Below are 20,110 nucleotides of genomic sequence, written 5' to 3'. Positions count from 1 at the left end.
GGGGGGGGGGGGGGGGGGGGGGGGGGGGGGAGTACAGGAATGCCATGGTGTAAGCATATAGGACTTAGTGGTTGCGGGGTGGGGTTCTGCTTTTGCTCTCTCTGTCATGTGCCTGGCTTAAAATTATGACAAGCTGCTGGTAATTTTTCATTCAAAAGAGATGTATCCCCTAAAGTCTTCCAGCCTATTTTTAAAACTTGGATACTATCCCTATTTTTTTTACTTAAAAACACACAGCATTGAGTATAAATGGTCATCTATCTAACAGTCTGATTCAGACCATTCAGGAGGGTGATGGGAGTTTTAAGAGTATTTTTCTACAATGATTAATGGCTGTTGGCTGATCTCTGTGTATGTAATAGACAGAAGGAGCTAAAGATGACTGGATCCACGGAGAGAGTGATCACTTAAATAATCCTGGAGTATCACATAGCACTGAGGTCAGCACTCGAACAGCTGAGCTTCCTAAGACTGAAGGAACATATGCCCCAACCCCCCACCCCTTTTGGTAGCCGTGTGACTTTATTACTGTAGTTTGAATGTGTGTGGCGATCATGATGGGACTGACAAGAAAGATTTTCTGATGGTTTAAGACATCGGCCCAATCTCAATGTCCACACTCAATGACTCAAAGACTTTCAGGCCCCTTTAGTCCGTGAGGGCTTAGGGCTGTCCCACTGTCAAATCTAATTTAAAGTCAGTGGCAACTTACAGTACCTTGGGATCTCCAGAGCATGGATTCCACCTTTGGATTCAACCAGGTACCTTCCAGAGGATGTGTCCAGGATCACACCATCTTTATACCTAAAATAGTTGAAAAATGCAGTTCATCAGCATCAAGATGTGTGAAACCATGACAGACAAACTTCTTCTTTTTTATTGCTAACATCACTAATAAGATCTAATATCATATTACTATTACATCTAAAACAAGATAAGAACGAGATGATCCAGCCTATTTTCATGAAATACCCTATGGTTGAATAAGTGCTTTTAATGAATAAGATTAAGTCAGATTTAGTATTAGGTTACCATTTTAAAAGAAATACTAGTTTTTAGTTCTTACTCACCATTTTACAACAGGTAGAGGGAAGCCGTCAACAGTGCAGAAGAGTTTGACTGAAGAGTTTTCATACACAGTGTGGGATCTGAGTCTGGCCAGAAACTTTGGTCCCCTGATCATTGGCTCCTCATGCACATATTTGTCCAACATCTTTGTCCTCAACTAAACAGGGAAATAGGAATACTAATAAATATCATACAAATAAATAACTTACTCACACACTTCTCCACGTTGCCTTATGACCCTATGACTATACTATAGCATTGTACTATAGTACACTATCCTATATTATATGATATTGTGTTTCAACTGCTACTGTATTGATATGAGCTCAGGTACAGATAATTTCACAATCATCCAATGTTTAAGGAACGATCAAATCAAATCAAGTATTATTGTCACGTACAGTACATCATACACAGAACAACATATAGTTACATTCTTAGGTGCCTAGCTCCAGAACGAATCTAGCAAATAGATTCTTACCAATTCCTGGATGCGAGCTTGTGTTTTGTGCTCATATCTTTCCTCCATCGCCTCAGAGCTAAAGACAAACAGTAAGTCAGTTTCGCTAACAGATTCAGGAAAACAAGTGTTTCCTTTTGCAACTGAGTAAATTCCTAAACATATGTGAGGATGTGATTTTGAACAATGACCTCCTTTGTATATATATATTGTAACACTATGTATCATTTGTTAAAAATATTCAAGATGTGGTATTACTCTTATTTAACAGTGCATCTCCCAACTAACACTACTTAAAGGAGTAAGTCGCACTGGTTTCAATTGTGCATGTTGAATGCTCAGCCTGTTAAATTACTCAGGTGCCTAGCAGACCAAATGACATGTCTCTTGTGCCGTGTGTTTGTTTGCCTCTCAAATATGCGCAACAGGCTGTATGCAGTGTGTAGCCAGTGCCTGACAGGGCTTGTGATCTGATTTCACATTGTTTCGTGCCATTTTCATAACTATGAAAATCATTTTAAATAAAAGAGTAAAAAAAAAAGAAGGTTATTCATTATAACCCTTGTTATACCAAAGATTGGGGGTGTCTAGCAAGATCTGCAGGCCAGTGCGCTGAGATTTCAAATTATCAGTTAAGTCAGTCAGTACTGATTCACCAAGTACTTGCTGGAACATCAGGCTGTTGTACCCCAAACAAGCATTCATGAAGACATAAGAAGTGGTGCAGCAACAAGTTTAGAGGTTGTGATGTGGTTATTGTATTAGGATTACAAATAGGATTTGTTATTTTTCACACAGGTTATTTCCTCTCTCTAACTGGTAATAAAAATGTAAAGGAGTGAAAGCCCCATGCTTTTGATCCCTGACACGAACACAACAAAATGGTGTGAACCTGGTTAAGGAAAATTTCATAATTGGCCTGTCATGGTTGATATCGGAGCGCCTTTGAGCACCACAAAGAGGGTTAATAGGGTGCATTGCAGGATTTCACCTTACTGTTCAACATCTGTGTTCAAGGCATGGTAGCTGGTGCCCTCAGGAAAGTTTGCTCCACAGAGGGCATAATTGTGTTTGAGAGTAATTTGTGCCTAACAGAGTCACCCAAAGTTTCTTGTGCTGTAGAGTCATTCATTTTAGAGGTGTTTATTTCATCAAAGGAAGGTTCAAATCAAGGGAAACTGGACTTGGTTGAAGATACTTGAAGTTTATGTTGTTGGCAACTCAGGTTAAACTTTAGGTGGTTTCTATACTCTGCAATTGGTTGTTCATCCCAAAATGCTTAGCAAGATGTCTGTGAAGGTTCTCAGTCATCCAGATTAAATTTATCCAAGGAAGATTAAAATCAAGGGCAACTGGACTTGTTAGAAGATACTTCAAACATGATGATCAGAATTTCAGTATCTCTACAATTAAATATTTGAAGGCAAACCACCTGCCTTTAAGTTGTAAAAACTTCACACACAACTGTTTTTTCATGAACCATTATGATTGACACAGCTGTTTGAAACAAGAAAAGTGGGGACAATGACTAATCACACTACCCTTCTTTTTTTTTTTTTTGCTGTCATATGCAATCTTTTTGCGCATAGCCAAATCCAAATATTCAGCAGACTATGCAACTAAAGGCCCAGAGCTGGCAACAGGCCTGTTGCCTGACAGCTGGAGATTGTCAGCAGTACACAGCAAGCACAGCAGTGCTCTGAGTCGGTGCCTTTTATCACTGTTGCCCATGAAGCCCTCAGGCCTGAACTTATTCCATCATTGCCACTGGAAAACAGAGGGGAGTGCACTTCAGTCCAGAAAGTCAGGCGATCCTGAAAGCACCAAGTACCAGCAGATGAAGTAGTTGGTGTGGGGACCACTGTGATAAAACCAAGGCAGGAGGGACCATGTTAAGAGAGGAAGATAAGGCCATACTTGACCAAAAGTTTTAGTTTTTGTGTTGCAAATAGATGCGAGGTTGGGGTATGACGACCATTTACACAGCCTCTGGGATTTGTGGTTTCGCCCCAAACAAGTAACATGTAAATTAAAGAGTGCTGCTCTGCAGAGGAGATGGGGAAAACCTTGTGAAAAAGACTCCATATGCTTAGTAACCTAGACAACTGAGATCATATTTGAAGCAGAAGAAAAAACTATCCTCTCTTGTGGTGTTTAAAGTTTGGGATTGTTAATGAAATTACCATTTTGAGGTACTATAATTAATATATGTTAAACTACCAAATCAGTCAGTCATTGTTCACGGCACATTACACACACATATTTGATACTTACTTGAGTTTGGAATAAAAGAGAAGAAAACCTGTTAGGTTAATAAGCTCTATACGAGCAGAATCACTACCATCATATGAGTAGGAAGAATTCAACACTTGTCATTGAACACATTGTTAAAAGTATTAGGTAGTCCTCATCAAACAAGTCAGACTTGTGTGCTTGTTAGCTGTTTATTCAACACGTTCTCACGCCCAACCTGGAATATCAGCAAAAATTAAAAAGAAGCAAGAAAAAGTGGGCAGCAGAAAGAACAAGATTTGTGAAGTGGTATGGATAGACATATAAACGCAGCAGCCTGAATACCCTTCTACAATCACTCACACAAACAAACACATCTAGGCCTACTTGAACATCTGCAGAATGTGATAGAAAATCTGTTAGCAACAGATTTTTCCACAGTGTTGGAATATTGAGAATTCACATCAGCCAGTTTGTTACAGTGGAAAGTGAGGAGGCCTGTTTTTTAGTTTTTTTATATTTTCTACATATTTCAGCTTTCCAGAGATGCCTTTGTTAAAATTATTAAAGCTAATCCAATTTAGGCAAGTTATACTAGCCACTCTGCATCAAAGCTTTCCTGTGATGCTGTTATATTATTTTGAGGAAAAGGCATCAACATCAGACTTTAGCTGCTTGAATGTTGGACAGCCTCTCTTGAATATGAGAAAAATTTAAATGCAAATCCAGAGCAGTTTTTCTCAACCTGCTCACTGATGTGTACTCTCACTTCTGTGCATTGCAAACAGGTTTCAGTATTTTAACAGAGCACAGAGGAGTGTTTTTGACTGCTGGAAAGACATGTTTTATTTGGCTTAATATAACCAAAATGCGTTGATCAGCCCTGAAAATGGATTTTGAAGACGAGTTTTGGACCCTTCTGAAAACCATTTTTAAGTTCAGCTTGGGGTTAGTTTGGTCTTGGGGTTAGCTTAATGTTAACCAGGTTAGCCTTCCTATTTTAAAGCTGGGGTAGGCAATTTATTTCAGAAGCATTTTTTGTTGTATATGTTAAAATTCTCTTTACATCCCAGCAGCAATCAATGAATCAAATGCTCTGAAACATAAATGAAAACAATCCAGTATCTGTGGCTGTCGCAGGACTGTAATAAGCATGGCCTACCTGCCTGTCTACCTACTGACCTGCACGCACAGTGTGTTTTGGAGGGAGGCCTGAAGAGAGGCGGTGGGATGTTTTCAGTTGGATATTTTCAAAATTTAACTGTCTCTTGCTAGTTCACCAATGTTGCCAACCACAGCTTTAACTTAGTCTGAGTTTATAAACTAAGTTATTTTTGCTATATTTAGCCTGTATGGCTGTTATTGCAGGTTTAGCAATGACACAGCTTACTACTCTAACAAAACTACTGTTAGCTTAATGTTTTAGTTATAATTAAGGTAGCATTAGAGTGTAACATGTACCTGCTGTATTCTTTAACCACATATTCGCTCTGTTTGTGGTGGTATTCCTGGTTGTAATTTCCACGTTTGATCCACATTGACATGGTGACACAATAGATACAGACCTGTTGGACCAGTAACACACACACACACACACACACACACACACACACACACACACACACACACACGGGCTGACATGGTAACAAAGTATTGTAGATCCTCACTTACATGTACTTCCAACAACAAAGTGACATGAACACACAAACACTAGAGCCACCAATCCTACAGGATTGTCAGAATGACTTCAGGAATTGGATGCAGTCTAATGAAGACAAATGTAAAGAAAGGAAAGAGATGGTTAAGTCCTGTCTTTCTCTTTGGTGCTTTGCAACAATGTGTGGTAAGAATACAATGTGGACAATACATTTGCGCTTATTGCCCCTGCAAAAAGAATCTGGACACACGGAGTTGGTAACACTGTCACACACCCAAACACACACACACACACACACACTGTATGTAACAAACAGCAGTCTTACTGTCAGCTTCAGCAATGACAAGGTGACACTTGTTGATTTAAAGACACCAGCAATAAAAACACACGTGTACACATAAATAAACATAAAGCATGGATGTAGACTATTGTTGGACCCATAATGTATATGAGCAGAAACTGACAGTACAGCCATCAGCAAATACAATTTACAATTTGTATTCTTTTGTACTCGTTACAGTAGCAGTGTGTCTAATATTAACATGTTTCACAGTACACACACGAAAGCAAGAGCATAACTTTGTCTAACATCATGCACGCTTAGTGGTGTTAGAACATAACTGCCTTACATCACCTGAGTCCTCAGAGACCAGAAATAAGGTCATATGAAACATAAAGCGACCCTCCCATCCGCATCTCTGAAACACATTTGCCCCAGCTTCAGGGTCACCATAACTATCACCAAAGCCATATTTAACTCACTTGTAATGCCTCAGTACCATCAATTAATCAGCCAGTCAGACCGATAACACAAATAATGCCGTAATCCTTGACCTCTTACCTCTGACCCCTAAAATCAATGACAGTTAAATTCCTGGTCGAATCGTGTTGTTGTGCAGTATAAAAGCCACAAATTATAAATTTGTCATAGAAAATGTGACATACAAAGACACTGTGCTTCGAAAGAAAATATGCATTAAACTGCCTTCAGCCAAGTGGTCGCTGCAGGCAGTTCATATTCTAGTCCCATCAGTCCTACACCCCAGTGGCTGTCCTCTGCCTCTGCCAATACTGTAACAGCACAAATGCTTGCCAAATGACACCTGAGCCACTCAGTCTGTAACAGTAAGCCTCTAAAACTCTCAACCATAACTGTACAAACCTTTTAAATTCTGCCACCTGATCATAAACAGTTGCTATTTGGTCACAAACACTTGCTGTGTGTTAATGTAATGTTAATACAATGGAATAATAATGGCTCATTCGTATTGTGAATTTCTTGATTAAAAATGAAAAGATCAAATAAAGTCAACACACTATGAGTCCCAGAACTACACACCAGCAATTTGTCCACTGAAGCAAGAATCCTAAGTATCCCTACCAAATTTGACTGTTCAGTGTGAGTCCATTTTAACCAATTAAGAGTCTTACTCTGATAAACACATGGAGACCTGCTGTCTATGTGTCCTTCCTCAAACAAGGTAATTATAGCCATTATCCTCACAACAGTGGTTAACTCATTTATTCTAATTAAACTGCTGCACAGCCTTCATAATTCATGTATGCCTTTAAGTATTTTAGTATCAGCTCTGTTTAGGGATCATGCAACAGCTCTTGGTTGTGCCTTAATCTGCTCTCTATTCCTTCATCCAACTGATCCCACCTGCTACACTTGGGTTTGAAACAAAAGTAGATGACAAAGCCTAGGATAGCATCGGAAAGAGAATAAAATTGTAATTTTTCTTACCCCTTGAGAGTTCTTTTGCAGAGACTTCGGTTGTCAGCCTGAATCCACAGGGAGTCAGCCTAAACCAAGTAGCAGGCCAACAAAACCACCACCCGTCTCCAACCGACCCCCATCGGCGTCTCCCTGAGGCCTTATAAGGAGAGAGAGCTGCCTATATATAACCAGTATCCTTCAAGACTCAGGGCCACTAGAACCAGTCCACTATTTGATTAACAGAGTTTTCCCGTTACAGTTTTTAGTGGAAGCCATGTTAGCCCAATTGCTGGATTCTGACTCAACAAGTGATGCTAAACAACTGCTTATTCAAATATACCAGCTGATCTAGACAATGCAGAGAATCTGCATGGCGATGTGGCACCCACACATTTACAAATAGAATTTTTAGCGTCACGAAACAGGCAGTAATATGAGGTTTCTCAAGAACCATGTCGCAACAAGGCATCATTGTTGAATAATAAAATATATTTTAGATAGCGTTTCAGAGTTTATAGAGCATGCAGCTTCAAACTCTGAACATCAAATTTAAATTTGATGTTGCAATGGCAACATACTATATCTACAGTATACGGCTGTTTCACATCCACATTTAAAATGTTCTAGCTGCACTTTAGACAGCAATGAAGTTCCCCTCTAAGATCTTTCTCCATATGCACTCAGAAACGTCTTGAGAAACAGTGTCGCATGCTGAACTTTGGCCAGGGCCTATTTATAAAACTAGCTACAGTTACAGCTAGACTATTCCTGACACAGTGGAGGAGCTGTTAAACACATTTCACATCTGAGGTGAAATCATGTGACGGGACAACATGGAGTTACATTAGAAAAAAAGGAAGGTAGGGGCTTGGGGAGGAGTGTGTGATGTGTGTGTGTTTGTGTGACGTAGACAGAAGAGTGTGAAAGAAGCAACCAAGAAGACAAAAGACAAGATGATTTTCTTTAAAGCTGTAATGGTCAGAAACATGTGGCTCTCTCTGTAAGAGCACCATCTTACAGCAAGCCTTTAAAGTCTGGGAATGCGTGAATGGGGAGCAACACTACCAAAGAGAGCTGAGGGGTATTTTGGAAACAAAGAAAGATACATTTTTGTAGTAGAGTAATATTCAGGTAAAGGAGTTTTTTTTAAATTTTTTTTTTTACATTCAAATTAAGCAGCAGAATAGAAACAGATAGATATAAAGAAGGCAAATGCCACAGAGGCTGTGAGAAAAAAATAAAACTCAGGCCTTGGTTTTCAGACTCACAAGATCCCATTCCCATCACCTACCCAATAACATATGACATTTTTAAATGAGCTAGATTCAATTCCAAATAATGTCATTTATGCATTAAAAACATTTTTATAAATTCTTAAAAAACAAAGTATATTAAAAACATGAGGTTAACATGAGGTAACTATACTGACACATGAGGTATGACTTGTTCAACTTGTTCATTAATGGTTTATTTAGCCTTAATAAATCATGAATTTCTTTCATGAACAGAGATCCATTGTATTTCTGTGCCCTATTGTAATGTTTGTATTTTCTTTTTGTCCAGAACTGACGTCTGTGGTTGAAATGAGCCCTCTGTTGGTCATGTGGTAGTAAACTCTGTAATCAAAGCACCGTGATTATTTTGGTACATTATGTTGCTGGCTGACAGTGAGACGTTGGTAAGCCAGGGTTTTAGGGTACTGAAGGTGGTAAATTTTCAGCAATTCAGCAATTCAATTTTAAGTTGGCGGAGGCATTGAAAAAAAATTTATTTGAAAATTAGCACTGTCTCCTCACAGCAAGAAGGTCGTGGGTTCAAACCCCGGTTGCCCCGGCCTTTCTGTGTGGAGTTTGCATGTTGTCTGCGTGGGTTCTCTCCGGGTGCTCCGGCTTCCTCCCACCAAGGCCATGCAGGCTAGGTTGATTGGTTACCCTAAATTGTCCTTAGGTGTGAGTGTGAGTGGTTGTTCGTCTATGTGTGGCCCTGCGATGGACTGGCGACCTGTCCAGGGTGTACCCCACCCTGCGCCCGATGTCAGCTGTGATTGGCTCCAGCCCCCCGCGACCCTGTAGGCAGGATAAGCGGTTGACGATGGATGGATGGAATATGTGTACGTATATATGATCGATCTCTGCTTCTTTTTCATTTTCACTATTCCAAGCAACACCTTTTGACACTGCAGACATGGCAAGATAAATTATTCTCTCATTTTAGTGTCCTGACATGCTTCATTTTACACACTGGCTTCTAATGAGTCATTATTTAAAAGGAACCCCTGGGCACTTCATGCATCTAATAAGTCAGGCCTGTCCGGTTAACTTTAAATTATGACTCGTTAGTGTAGAGCACTTCACAAAGTGAGATGTCTGTCTGAATATTTGTCTTCAAATGAAAAAACACAATGTAGGCATTTACTTGACTGTTTCTCAATCTTGACTATTTAGAATACACCAGTCTCTGCAAAAACCAAAACTGTAAACTGTACTCAAGTACATACAAGCATTATTTTAATCTTGGGTTTATACTGACCAAGATCTGAGGAATTTTAACAGAAAATCACATCAGCTGTCCCTATTAAGTGCAGTCTGTTCATTGTGGATTTTGTAAACCTGTTTAGGTCACATGCTTTCTGTTGAGCCTGGAGGCATAGAGGATGGCAGCTTGCCAACTGCAGCAGCTGTAAAGACATGAATGCAAAGAGTAACAATGGAGATATGCAGTAAATCCCACAGTGTGTTGTAAGCATAGTCAGACCGTCTGTGCCCTTTCTATCAGGACTAAAACATCCTTTTTGTTATGTTGATTAACACCGTATAATATAACTGACTACATATTTAATTAATATGTGATCAGCTTCCAAATATCACAAATGCTGTTTTAATCAGCCATATTCTCTACAAACTCATTAAAATGTGGTTTGTTATGAAATCTGCATTAATTACAAAAAAAAAAACATTGCTACCTATAAATGTATGTGTGGTGTCTTCAGTTAAGCTAAAAATGTCTTTTTCTCCAGATGTCATGACGCTGTAATAATTTCTTAATAATAATAATAATCCCTGTAACATGAAACAAAATGTGTCCTAAAAGTATCATAATCATAACAGTATTACTAAGATTGTAGTGTACACTGTAATGCAAGCTGTTTTGAAATGAACGCTTGTACTCTGATACATTAGCGAACCTGGTTAAAACCCGTCACTACAAGGCTTCAGGACAAGCAGCCGCCGGTCGAGTCCGGACAACAAATCAAGCCACCCATCCTACCACATGATGACGCATGACGTTTACAGCGCTTACGATTGGCTGAGCAGACCGAGACAGGTAGTGAAGTGCCAATGGCCGGGGTCCATGGACAAAAACAACAGACTTCATAGTACTGTACCCCTGTGCAACACACTGGGTGACCACCACAAATCCTTGTTGCAATATATCCGGTAGGTGAGACCAACTCAGACTTTAACTTACGGTTGTTCTGTTAAAACTGAATATAAGTTTTACCATGTGTTAGTTTTCTCTGACTAAAGATTCGGTAGCTTTGCTGGTTAATTTCTAACATCCGACTACAGACATTATTTAGAATTTGTAGCCCGGCCTAGCTAACGTTTTCACAAATGTAGTTAGCGTTAACGTTACGTACTCTAATTTAGTTTTAAGTTAGTTTAATAAGATGATTTATTGTGCCCGATCATAGAGTTCAAAGTTGCCCCTGTCGCCATCTGTGTTTATGATCTCGATCGACCAGGACAGGTTAACGTTAGATTAAAAAAAAACAAACAAAAAAACTTCTTTCAGAACTGGTCCATAAACATGCAAGTTGTCTTTCATTCCGACTGTGTTCACGTGCTATTGTTAAACACTATTACTTCTATGGTTGCTTCTCTAGGAACTGCACTGCAGTGTTGGAGAGCTGTCTTAGGAAGTAAGTAGATGAATAGGTCTTTGGCGTTATTGCTGACTTTGTTGGCGTGTAACGTTAAGTAGCAGGCAGGAGAGCACGTTTGTGAGAACTTGCTTGGTGTTGTCAGTTTCTTATATAACCACAGAAATTGCCGCCTCCATAATTGATGAGATTTAAGGACCTGTTGCTAAACTGGCAAAGGTAGTTAGTGTGCAGGCATTATGTTTCAAACGGGATATGGGTTTTTTGCTGATTGCCTAATTGGGTTGTTCTATGAAGTCCTCATTACCATTTACGGCCCTGTTGTAAGCAACTTTCTGTTTTCTACGTTTACCCAAGTATCAGTCACTGCCCATGTGCCTGTTCTAATCCTGTTTAATATCTACAGTTGTTGTAGTAGGACATGGTTTCATCAAAATCCATTTTTATAGAAATGTACTTTGATAATAATGCATGAATTCTCCGAAGACACAAATGTTTTACCAATTGTACACTTGACGTTTTATTGTTGTTGTGATTTAGATTTTGCAGTAATTGTGGTTTATTCTGATTTTCAATATTGAGCTCTGGATGAAAGCAGCTGTTAAATGACCGATCTGTTATCGTCTTTTAGGTCAAACATGAGGCTGTGCTCTCCTCTTCTGCTCTGCCTGGTAACAGCAGCCCTGTCCACTGCCTTCCTGATTTCACCTCCGTAAGTACAGAACAATAACACTTTTCCATCTGTTTGTCTATTAAATTAACATATAGCTTTAAATAGACCACGTTGTGTCATTGTTATACTGTTCAAATAAGAAACGAACTTGACTTCACTAAGAAATAAATGCATTTGTATTTCAGACACATGTGGACCAAACTGATCCTGACGCACCACTGGCCAAGCACCTTCTGTAGTGTGAGTTTCTTCCTATCATTATTTATTTAATAATTTATTTTATTTTTTAAAGAAACAATAGGGCCTTTTCACAGAACTCAATTAAACATATTAAGGAAAATCATGAGGTGTAATTTAGAGATGCAGCGATCGATCGGCTGGGGACAGGAATTGGCCGGTTTTCAGCTTAATCTGCCATGACCGGTGACAGAGGCTGAACTTAAATATCCGTTTTTCTGCCGGTCACATTGACCATTTTACACACGTGCTGCGTAGGAACGGTGTTTCAGGTCATGCGCACAGCGGCACAGACGGCTATTGTCACAGCCACAAACACACACACACACTAAAAACGCTTGCATTTATACCTGCAGAGAAAAGATGCGGACACTGGATGGTGGATATTTTGGTGCTGATGTCATTCAGTACCACGGTGGTCTTTATCAGTAATTAACAAGCCTCCTCCACACGCAGCTCACCTGCTGCTGTGAAAATGGAATCACGGGTGTAAAAGTTCTAAACGCAGGTTGTCCTTATAAAACTGCTGACAAATAAAGTAAACAGAGCAGACAGATACAGAGAGAGAGCGAGAGAGACTGGTGTATGTGTGTGTGTCTGAAGGGAAAAGCAAAATGAGCAGATTACTGTAGTTTGTGAGTAAACGATAAAATAATGTGGAGAATTAAAATTGTGAGATTAGAAATAACATAGGCCACTCGAAATAGTATTCTTTCAATATATTTACATAAATATACAAATACCCCCCCTGCGATGGACTGGTGATCTATCCAGGGTGTATCCCGCCTTTCGCCCGATGTCAGCTGGGATTGGCTCCAGCCCCCCGCGACCCTGTACACAGGATAAGCGGTTGACGATGGATGGATGGATGGATGACAAATACCCCCATTTCCACCACAGTAACACTGTCATACTCTCTTAGCTGTTATACTGCAGTGTATTTTCAGTTAGATATTATTTGTACAGAGAATTCTGCCCAGCAGCCTGACCCCAAGCACTTTCTATTCTGAGTGAGAGATGGTCCTGTAAACTGCTGCAGTGCTGGAGAAATGTACAAGTTATTTAATTGTCAGTGTTTTAGAATGAACATACAGCTGAATGGACCCCAGTCAGAAAAGCAAAAGCAAAATGAGGATCCTAATAATGAAAGAATTTTCCAATAAAGAAATGTTACAAAAATGTTTATGTACGCTGTCAATTATAGTTCTTAGAAAGATTGGAATCGGCAGATCAGACCTTTAAAATCGGCCAGGAAAAATGTAATCGGTGCATCTCTAGTGTAATTAATAAAATTAACAATTGCCTTTTAGCTGCTTGAATAGCACAGAGCCATTGTTAATGTTGTCAGTAGCACTGTTGCTTTTCCTACCATGACAAGTCGAAATATCCAGATTTGACTATACATTATTCTGTTATTCTTTAATTTGTAGGATGGAAAGAAGGAAACTTTCCTAACTCTAAATTATTAATCCCTTTTACTCCAATCATATGTTTCTCAAGTTCAGGATTGTTTCATTTTAACTGAATCAATATTATACTTAATGTCTATGAGGTCTTCAGTTTATCGTGACAAGCATCCTCACTGTCAGCAGCCTGTGGTTGATTAGTGTGTTTCAGTTCGACACAGTCATGTGAAAAACCTCAGCGTTCGTTAAACTTCAGTGTCCGACATTAACCTTATCTGTGGGCTAGAAAAGTATCATGCCTATGTCTGGGCAGATATATTCCTGCACCAGAAAAGATAATAACAACCCTGCACCACAGCAGGTTAGCCATGGATTCAAATGGGTTTACATTTCAAAAAGGAATACAATCACTTTTATTGTTTACAGACTACTCTGTATAGGTTTTAGATTTAAGGGGTAGCTTAGCATATGTTGCAACAAATTGAGTGTAGTGTAGATAGATAATGTTTGTCTAACAATAATGATAAATTGTTTAATAACAGGGTATCACTTCTCTTGTATTGTCTGGGAGTGTTACCTATATATATATATATATATATATATATATATTTGCTCAGTGAGTCAACATTTAATCCTTACAGATCATGCGAGGTCTATGTCTGAGTCACGGGACTGGCGATATGTCAACAATCTAGTTGGATTAGACAGCGTTCTGTTCACCTCGGGAGGATGCGGTTTTAACTATTCCATTAGTCACAACACAAGGCTCACATCCCTTATTTTGTGCTTCTTGAAACCACTTATCTTGCTTTTTATACTTTCCTGGTTCAAACCTTCAAGAGTCATGTGGTTATGTATGATCTGCCTGGATATGCGTCAGAAGCAAAGGTTTGATTTGGCAACGCTGTGGTCTTGCTATGACAAGTTTCTGTTTGGGATGGGATATTTTAGCCGTTTATTTGCTCTAGGGCTCATTTTGCTTAATGATATCTTAGGTGGTTGGCAACATAAAGACAATATGCCCGACATACTGGATCTTGAAAGCGATTATTTTAATCAGTTGCTTAAAACTACAATCACTAAACCATTGCTGGTGGTGCTGCCACTAGCTATGGTCCTTAAATTCTCCTACCTTAATACAGATTTTTTTTGTATTTCAGCTCAACAAGACACTGCAGCTTAGTATTAGTACAATTGTTAGTTTTATGTGTCCAGATGGAATAACAGTATTTCTTATTTTCTAAATTACAGATGGAACATCCAGCATGTCATCCCAACATTAGCTACTGGACACTGCATGGACTCTGGTATGTGCGTGCGTATGTTTGTGTGTGCAATCTTTACTTTGTTGCTGGTGTTACTTAATGACTACCTGTTAGGTATTACCACATATTAAATATTATAAAAGTAAAATCTACAGGGATGTTTTACATGTGTGCCACTAACCCCCCCCCCCCCCCCCCCCCCCCCCCCCCCCCCCCCCCCCCCCCCCCCCCCCCCCCCCCATCTTTTTCTGCATTACTTAGGGAAAGAGACACAACACTTGGCAAAACTTGCAGTGTTTTTACTACATCTTTTTTCTCTCTGCATAAGTAACACAGGGCAAATGAGATTGTAATATTGTGAGTCTTTCTGTTTTCCAGGCCAGATAAAGGGATCGACTGCAATTCATCGTGGCATTTCAATTCTTCTCAAATCGAGGTACGACGCTGTTTAACCCGAGTGGGTCTTTATAAGTGGGTGTTAAATCCATAAAAATGACAATTATGGAAATGGCGTGCCATAGCCTATTTGTGCTCTGCCACCTCTTAGTGCGCTCACTGTAAAAACATTAACATGGGCAGGTGAGACGGTACACAACATGTAGTTACAATTAATACAATATTTTAAATGTATCTTCCTTGTATTGAGGTCAATTTTATTTTGTTGTACAATGTTGGAAATTACTGTTATTCTCATCATTTTGAGATTTTGAGTTGGTATACTCATGGATAAAACAAATAATTTTTTTTTGGGCGGGGGGGTATATTTTCAGGACCTGCTTCTAGACATGAAGAAGAGTTGGCCTGACTTGCGTAACCCCCTGTCTGCTGGATTCTGGTATTTACTCAATCCTTAGATTTATTTTCCTGTTACATTGGTCTATGACACTTTTTCTTTAGTTCTTGTTTTCAATGTATCCAAACTGAAGTAGAGTCGGATATGCAAATAATGTGTACAACCAGTGTCTTTCCTCTGTTTGACAAATGACACAGTGATAATAACTACTGTATTGCTGTATAATAGTGCAGATTGTAGTTGTGGCTGCTGATGTACTTTGCTTCACTATACTATGCCTTGTACACTTTGAAATTTGTAGGATCTTAATGACACAGTCACAAACTTAACTTATCCTCTGACTTGTCTGTTTTCAAAAGGAAATATGAGTGGCACAAACATGGTACATGTGCAGCCAAAGCAGCTTCTCTGAATAGTCAACATAAATACTTCAGCAAGGCACTGGAACTATACCATAAACTGGATTTGGACAGGTACAGCACATGTACACTTTCGCACCCTCACACTGACCTCTGTTATGTACTCATTTTAAGTCACTCTGGAGAAAAGCATCAACACCTGGAAAATCCGTGTATGGTTCGTTCTTTGATTATTTGTTTCAAAACGCAATCAGAAAAAACAAAATACCAAGTCGTTTTTTGTTTTTTCTGTTTTAAAACCAAAAAGGAAACATACTGATTTTGATAAACCTGTAGCAGATACACTTGAGTGAAGGCGGTGCCTGATTAAATGTGATTAAGATGAGCTTGAACATCAACAAGTGGGTTTTTAGTTAGAAAAACAGGACAATATTATATAGGCTAGCTGCTGTACCGTGAAGAATCCGTGTATGGTTCGTTCATTGATTAATTCATTTCAAAACTGAATTTGAAAAAAAAAAAAAAAGTTTTTTGTTTTTTCTGTCTTTAAATGGAAAAACAGATTTTTCCGTTTTAAAACAACAACGGAAAAATAAAGCAGCTGCGTTTTGTTCTATCTATGACTGGTGTTGTATCCCTATTGGTTTTCAAACTAAATGGCTGCTGTACCTGTGTGCCTGTTGTTTGCAACAACTGTGGTCTGCGTCAGGCTTCATCCAACCAGAGGGAATGATCACCGACTCTCTGCAGCACGCCAGGTCACTCCCAAGACCTCCTCTCCTTCGCCCTGTACGATCCAACGCCCCGCTCCCCCTCCGTTAGCCCTATTATGGGTTGTGTTGCCCGTGGAACTGACGCACTGCGGACTGTCAGTGGTCGTTCCCTCTGGCTGGATGAAGTCCGATGCTCCTGATTTTACGCATAGCCTAATCCATGTGCCTACTGCAGCTGGAGTCTCTCCGCAGCGCCGCGCAACTTTCTAAATTCTTCCGTCTCACTAAGAAAATAAAGGTCAGGTCGAAACAGTGTGGAGAGGCTTTTAATATGTGTATGGTTCGTTAATATTCAGCCGATTTAACTATAAATAATAGTTCATGTTTACTGTGTACCATTGGATGTATTGACAACTATCACTGAATTAATTTGATACTGAAGAAATCTTAAAAACCAAAACCCACTTATGTTAATATTCAGGCTCATCTTAATCACATTGAATCAGGCACCGCCTTCACTCAAGTGTATCTGCTGCAGGTTTATCAAGGGTAACACACAAAGCTACACAAATCAGATACGTTAAATATCAAAACCAATATTTTTCTGTTTTGGTCTTAAAACAGAAAAAAAAACCCCGATGTCTGTTTTTTTTGTTTTCTGTTTATCTTTTTTTCCGTTTTGGTTTTAAAACTAAATAATCAAAGAACGGATACACGGATACAGAAGCCTCAAACAAAAATCTGTGTTTCTTTTGTTGTAGCATCCTAAAGAAGTTTGACATCACCCCTTCAGAAAAATACTACACAGTAGGTCCACTCATATTTTAATGTCAAATTATGGTATATTAAAATCTGAAATGTTGGTGTTATATAAGGAATAATCTGTGCCATGAAAGTGACTCTCACTTTTGCTCTTCTTTCTGCTCATAATGTGTCTATGTGTAGTTTTCACAAATTGAAGGAGTCATAGAGAACTTCTACGGCGTCACACCTAAGATCCAGTGTGCCCATTCATCAAAGGTATAAACTCCATAAATTCAAATAATAAGATTGTACTTTGCTGTTTGTGTTTTGCATGGTCTTCAGGAATGTGTAGTTGCATTTTTTGTGTCCGGTATTCAAACTATGTTGGCTGAAAACCTGTTACATTATTAAATTGTTTGTTCTTGTGTTGGACAGAATGCTGATGTCCAGATTTTGGGGCAGATTGAGATCTGTTTCAGTCCTGACTTCACCCTCCTGGACTGCGAGAAACAGTTTACCATGAAATCAATACCTAAGGGAGACGGGGACAACCCCATGGCTGTTGACAAGGCATCTGGGTTCAGTGTGTGTGACCATGATATGCCAGTTTACTACCCACCTCTTACATAATACACATACATGTGCAAACTGAAATGCAACGCACACTACAACCCTACTTAAACACACACAAAGACAAATAACACTTTATTTACCAGTCAACTGTACTGTAATTTAGCATGCAAACACTGAGTAACTATAATTAAATTTTTCTCAGGCTTTCAGTATAAACATCATAGCTTTAATGATAATGTACATCACAAATAGCCTCACACAATCAATGCACAAACATTTTTTTTGAACGGCATGAAAATTCTGGCTTTGACAGGTACTTGAAAAAAAATTACTGGGTATTGTTGTTTTCATATCCTACAAAAGCCAGGACACACACTCCTCTATTACATAGTGCTTTAATAGAATTGTGTTCCTTCCTGACCCTTATCAGTAGATGAATCCGAGGGTCTACATCTTTTAGACAGTGGCCAGCTATCATGTGTAACCTTCTGATGTTTTCCAACAACATAAGCAATTGCTCAATGATATGCTGTAGGCCTGGTTAGGTCTGTCTATGTTGCTGAACAGGGACTGTTCACACATCACACGTGTGAGCTTAAAACCAATAGTGTACATACATTATGCATAGACAAGAAAGTAAATATAGTGTAGAGAGTAAATGTTTCAGTTTCTTCTGCATTGTTCATTTTCAAACTCAAGACCTACCCCAAGTTCATTATGCACCATTTTTGCGACACACGCTCTACGCCTGTACAGATAAAATGTTTGATTTCAAAGGATGTAGCAAATGTTTTGGTAAACATTATTTAATTCTCCAGTGATTTGTACAATGATTTGTTTCTATTGGTGCTGTCTGGCTTTTTTATGCATAGATAAATGAATTCAGCATGAGCAGAAAGGTAAATGATGGTGGACAAATGCTGTGGTGTGAAATGACTAGCATGAACTTCTGTACTGTCACTTTTTCAATGTCAATAAAACATTAAATATTAAGTCAATGTGCCCTCTAGTCATCTGTGAGTTAAAATGAAACATGCAATATTGATTAAAATTGTATTAAATTTATTAAATTTGTATTTTTAATTATGTAATTGAAAGTGAATTCCACCTATGAATAGACCCCGGGGAATGAATATACATGGACCATCTGCCTGAAAACAGTGGTTTCAGGATGGTTTTAAGGGGTGTAATCTTAACTCGTTTGTCTATGCATGTAGTATAATATAGTAATAGTACTATATTTCAGCTAGTCTCTTTCTATCTGTCCATATCTACTCCGTGTGCATGAATATTAATGTTGTGATCTCCTTACAGAGCCTTAATCCTACCGGGACAAAGACACCAGTCCATAATCCTGAATCTCCTCCCACAACACAGCACCACAGATTGACTAAACACATCTGATTACATTTTCAATAGTGCTAAAATGCCCTGAAATGTGCCAGCTATGTTCTGAATGTGGTTCAAATCCTGTCAAACACATGAAAACAGGACTATGAGCTCTTGTTCTTAGTGATGTTCCAAGTTTGGGGATCACAATTCAAGCATTTAAGGTGAATTACACCGGCTGATGAAACCTTATTTTAGAATAAAATGAAAGCCCAGGACACTTGACCCAGGTAGAGCAGCAGTCCTGATTTACCCCCTGCTTCCATCTAATCCCCCCACCCACCCACTTACCCAAGCACTCACCCCCTCCTAGTCTGTTTCCATCTCCCTCTGTCTCTCTGTGGTTATGTAACACTGCAGTTCTGCAAAGCTGCTGATGTGACATATCCAATACCTACACGCATACACTCATGCCCAGTTATCAACCAGATCACACTGTACTCTCTGTGATTGATGTCCCTGCTTCTGTCATTATTGATTGTAACAATGAATGCTGTCATCAAATTGAACTGAATTCTGATGTAATGTCACTGAATCTGAGCCACAGTATTTTCCACTACTGTGACGTTTGGCTTCATTTTTTTCATTCCGCCTGTATCGGTGTGTGTTATTGGATGTCAAGCAGGAGCCAAAGAGAAGGGGCAAAGGATGAGGGAGACAGAGAGAGGTAGCTGGGTTACACCATGTGACCTCACCAGCTGTTGCTATATGCTGGTGGGAGACAGAGAGGGAGGTGGGGGGTAGGAACAGGGGAGAATGAGGGAGGGAGGAGTTGGGAGCTCGCCAGCACACAGTATGATTGGTGACAATCCCTTGTTCTGCAGAGAGAGAGAAGGAGGCATCAGGGGATGAACACACATGCACAGGCAGAGACGTGAAGGGGGAGCTCACACACACCTCTCCTGATTCAGCGGAACAGATTTATTTGTCACCTCACC

The 20,110-nt window shown here is 39.3% G+C and overlaps 2 protein-coding genes across 4 annotated transcripts in view; one reads left to right on the top strand and one right to left on the bottom strand.

Moving 5' to 3' along the window:
* Positions 1 to 5,313, bottom strand: part of myom2b (myomesin 2b) — a 30,642-nt gene extending 25,329 nt beyond the window's left edge. The window contains exons 1-4 of the mRNA XM_046033594.1: positions 5,222 to 5,313; positions 1,550 to 1,607; positions 1,071 to 1,225; positions 718 to 804 (exon numbers count right to left, since the gene is read on the bottom strand). Of these exons, the coding sequence (XP_045889550.1) occupies positions 718 to 804; positions 1,071 to 1,225; positions 1,550 to 1,607; positions 5,222 to 5,304 (383 nt within the window). The 5' untranslated portion in view covers positions 5,305 to 5,313. The remainder of the gene's footprint in view (positions 1 to 717; positions 805 to 1,070; positions 1,226 to 1,549; positions 1,608 to 5,221) is intronic.
* Positions 5,314 to 10,395: 5,082 nt separating this feature from the next.
* Positions 10,396 to 18,776, top strand: rnaset2 (ribonuclease T2). 3 transcript variants are annotated; one of them, XM_046033551.1, is made up of 11 exons: positions 10,396 to 10,574; positions 11,024 to 11,059; positions 11,652 to 11,732; positions 11,879 to 11,933; positions 14,588 to 14,643; positions 14,980 to 15,037; positions 15,372 to 15,436; positions 15,754 to 15,867; positions 17,228 to 17,273; positions 17,412 to 17,486; positions 17,646 to 18,776. In XM_046033551.1, the coding sequence occupies exons 1-11, from the start codon at positions 10,408 to 10,410 to the stop codon at positions 17,838 to 17,840; spliced, it is 948 nt and encodes a 315-aa protein (XP_045889507.1). In that variant the 5' UTR covers positions 10,396 to 10,407; the 3' UTR covers positions 17,841 to 18,776. The 3 variants fall into 3 exon arrangements, with proteins under 3 accessions (XP_045889507.1, XP_045889508.1, XP_045889509.1); XM_046033552.1 differs by lacking the exon at positions 11,024 to 11,059; XM_046033553.1 differs by lacking the exon at positions 11,024 to 11,059 and having other exon boundaries at positions 10,505 to 10,578.
* Positions 18,777 to 20,110: the final 1,334 nt, after the last annotated feature.

The sequence above is a fragment of the Micropterus dolomieu genome, linkage group LG20, assembly GCF_021292245.1.
Source record: "Micropterus dolomieu isolate WLL.071019.BEF.003 ecotype Adirondacks linkage group LG20, ASM2129224v1, whole genome shotgun sequence".
In the NCBI taxonomy this organism is placed as follows: Eukaryota; Metazoa; Chordata; class Actinopteri; order Centrarchiformes; family Centrarchidae; genus Micropterus; species Micropterus dolomieu.
Note: the sequence above shows the minus strand (reverse complement) of the source record. Positions and strands in the feature narration are given on the sequence as shown.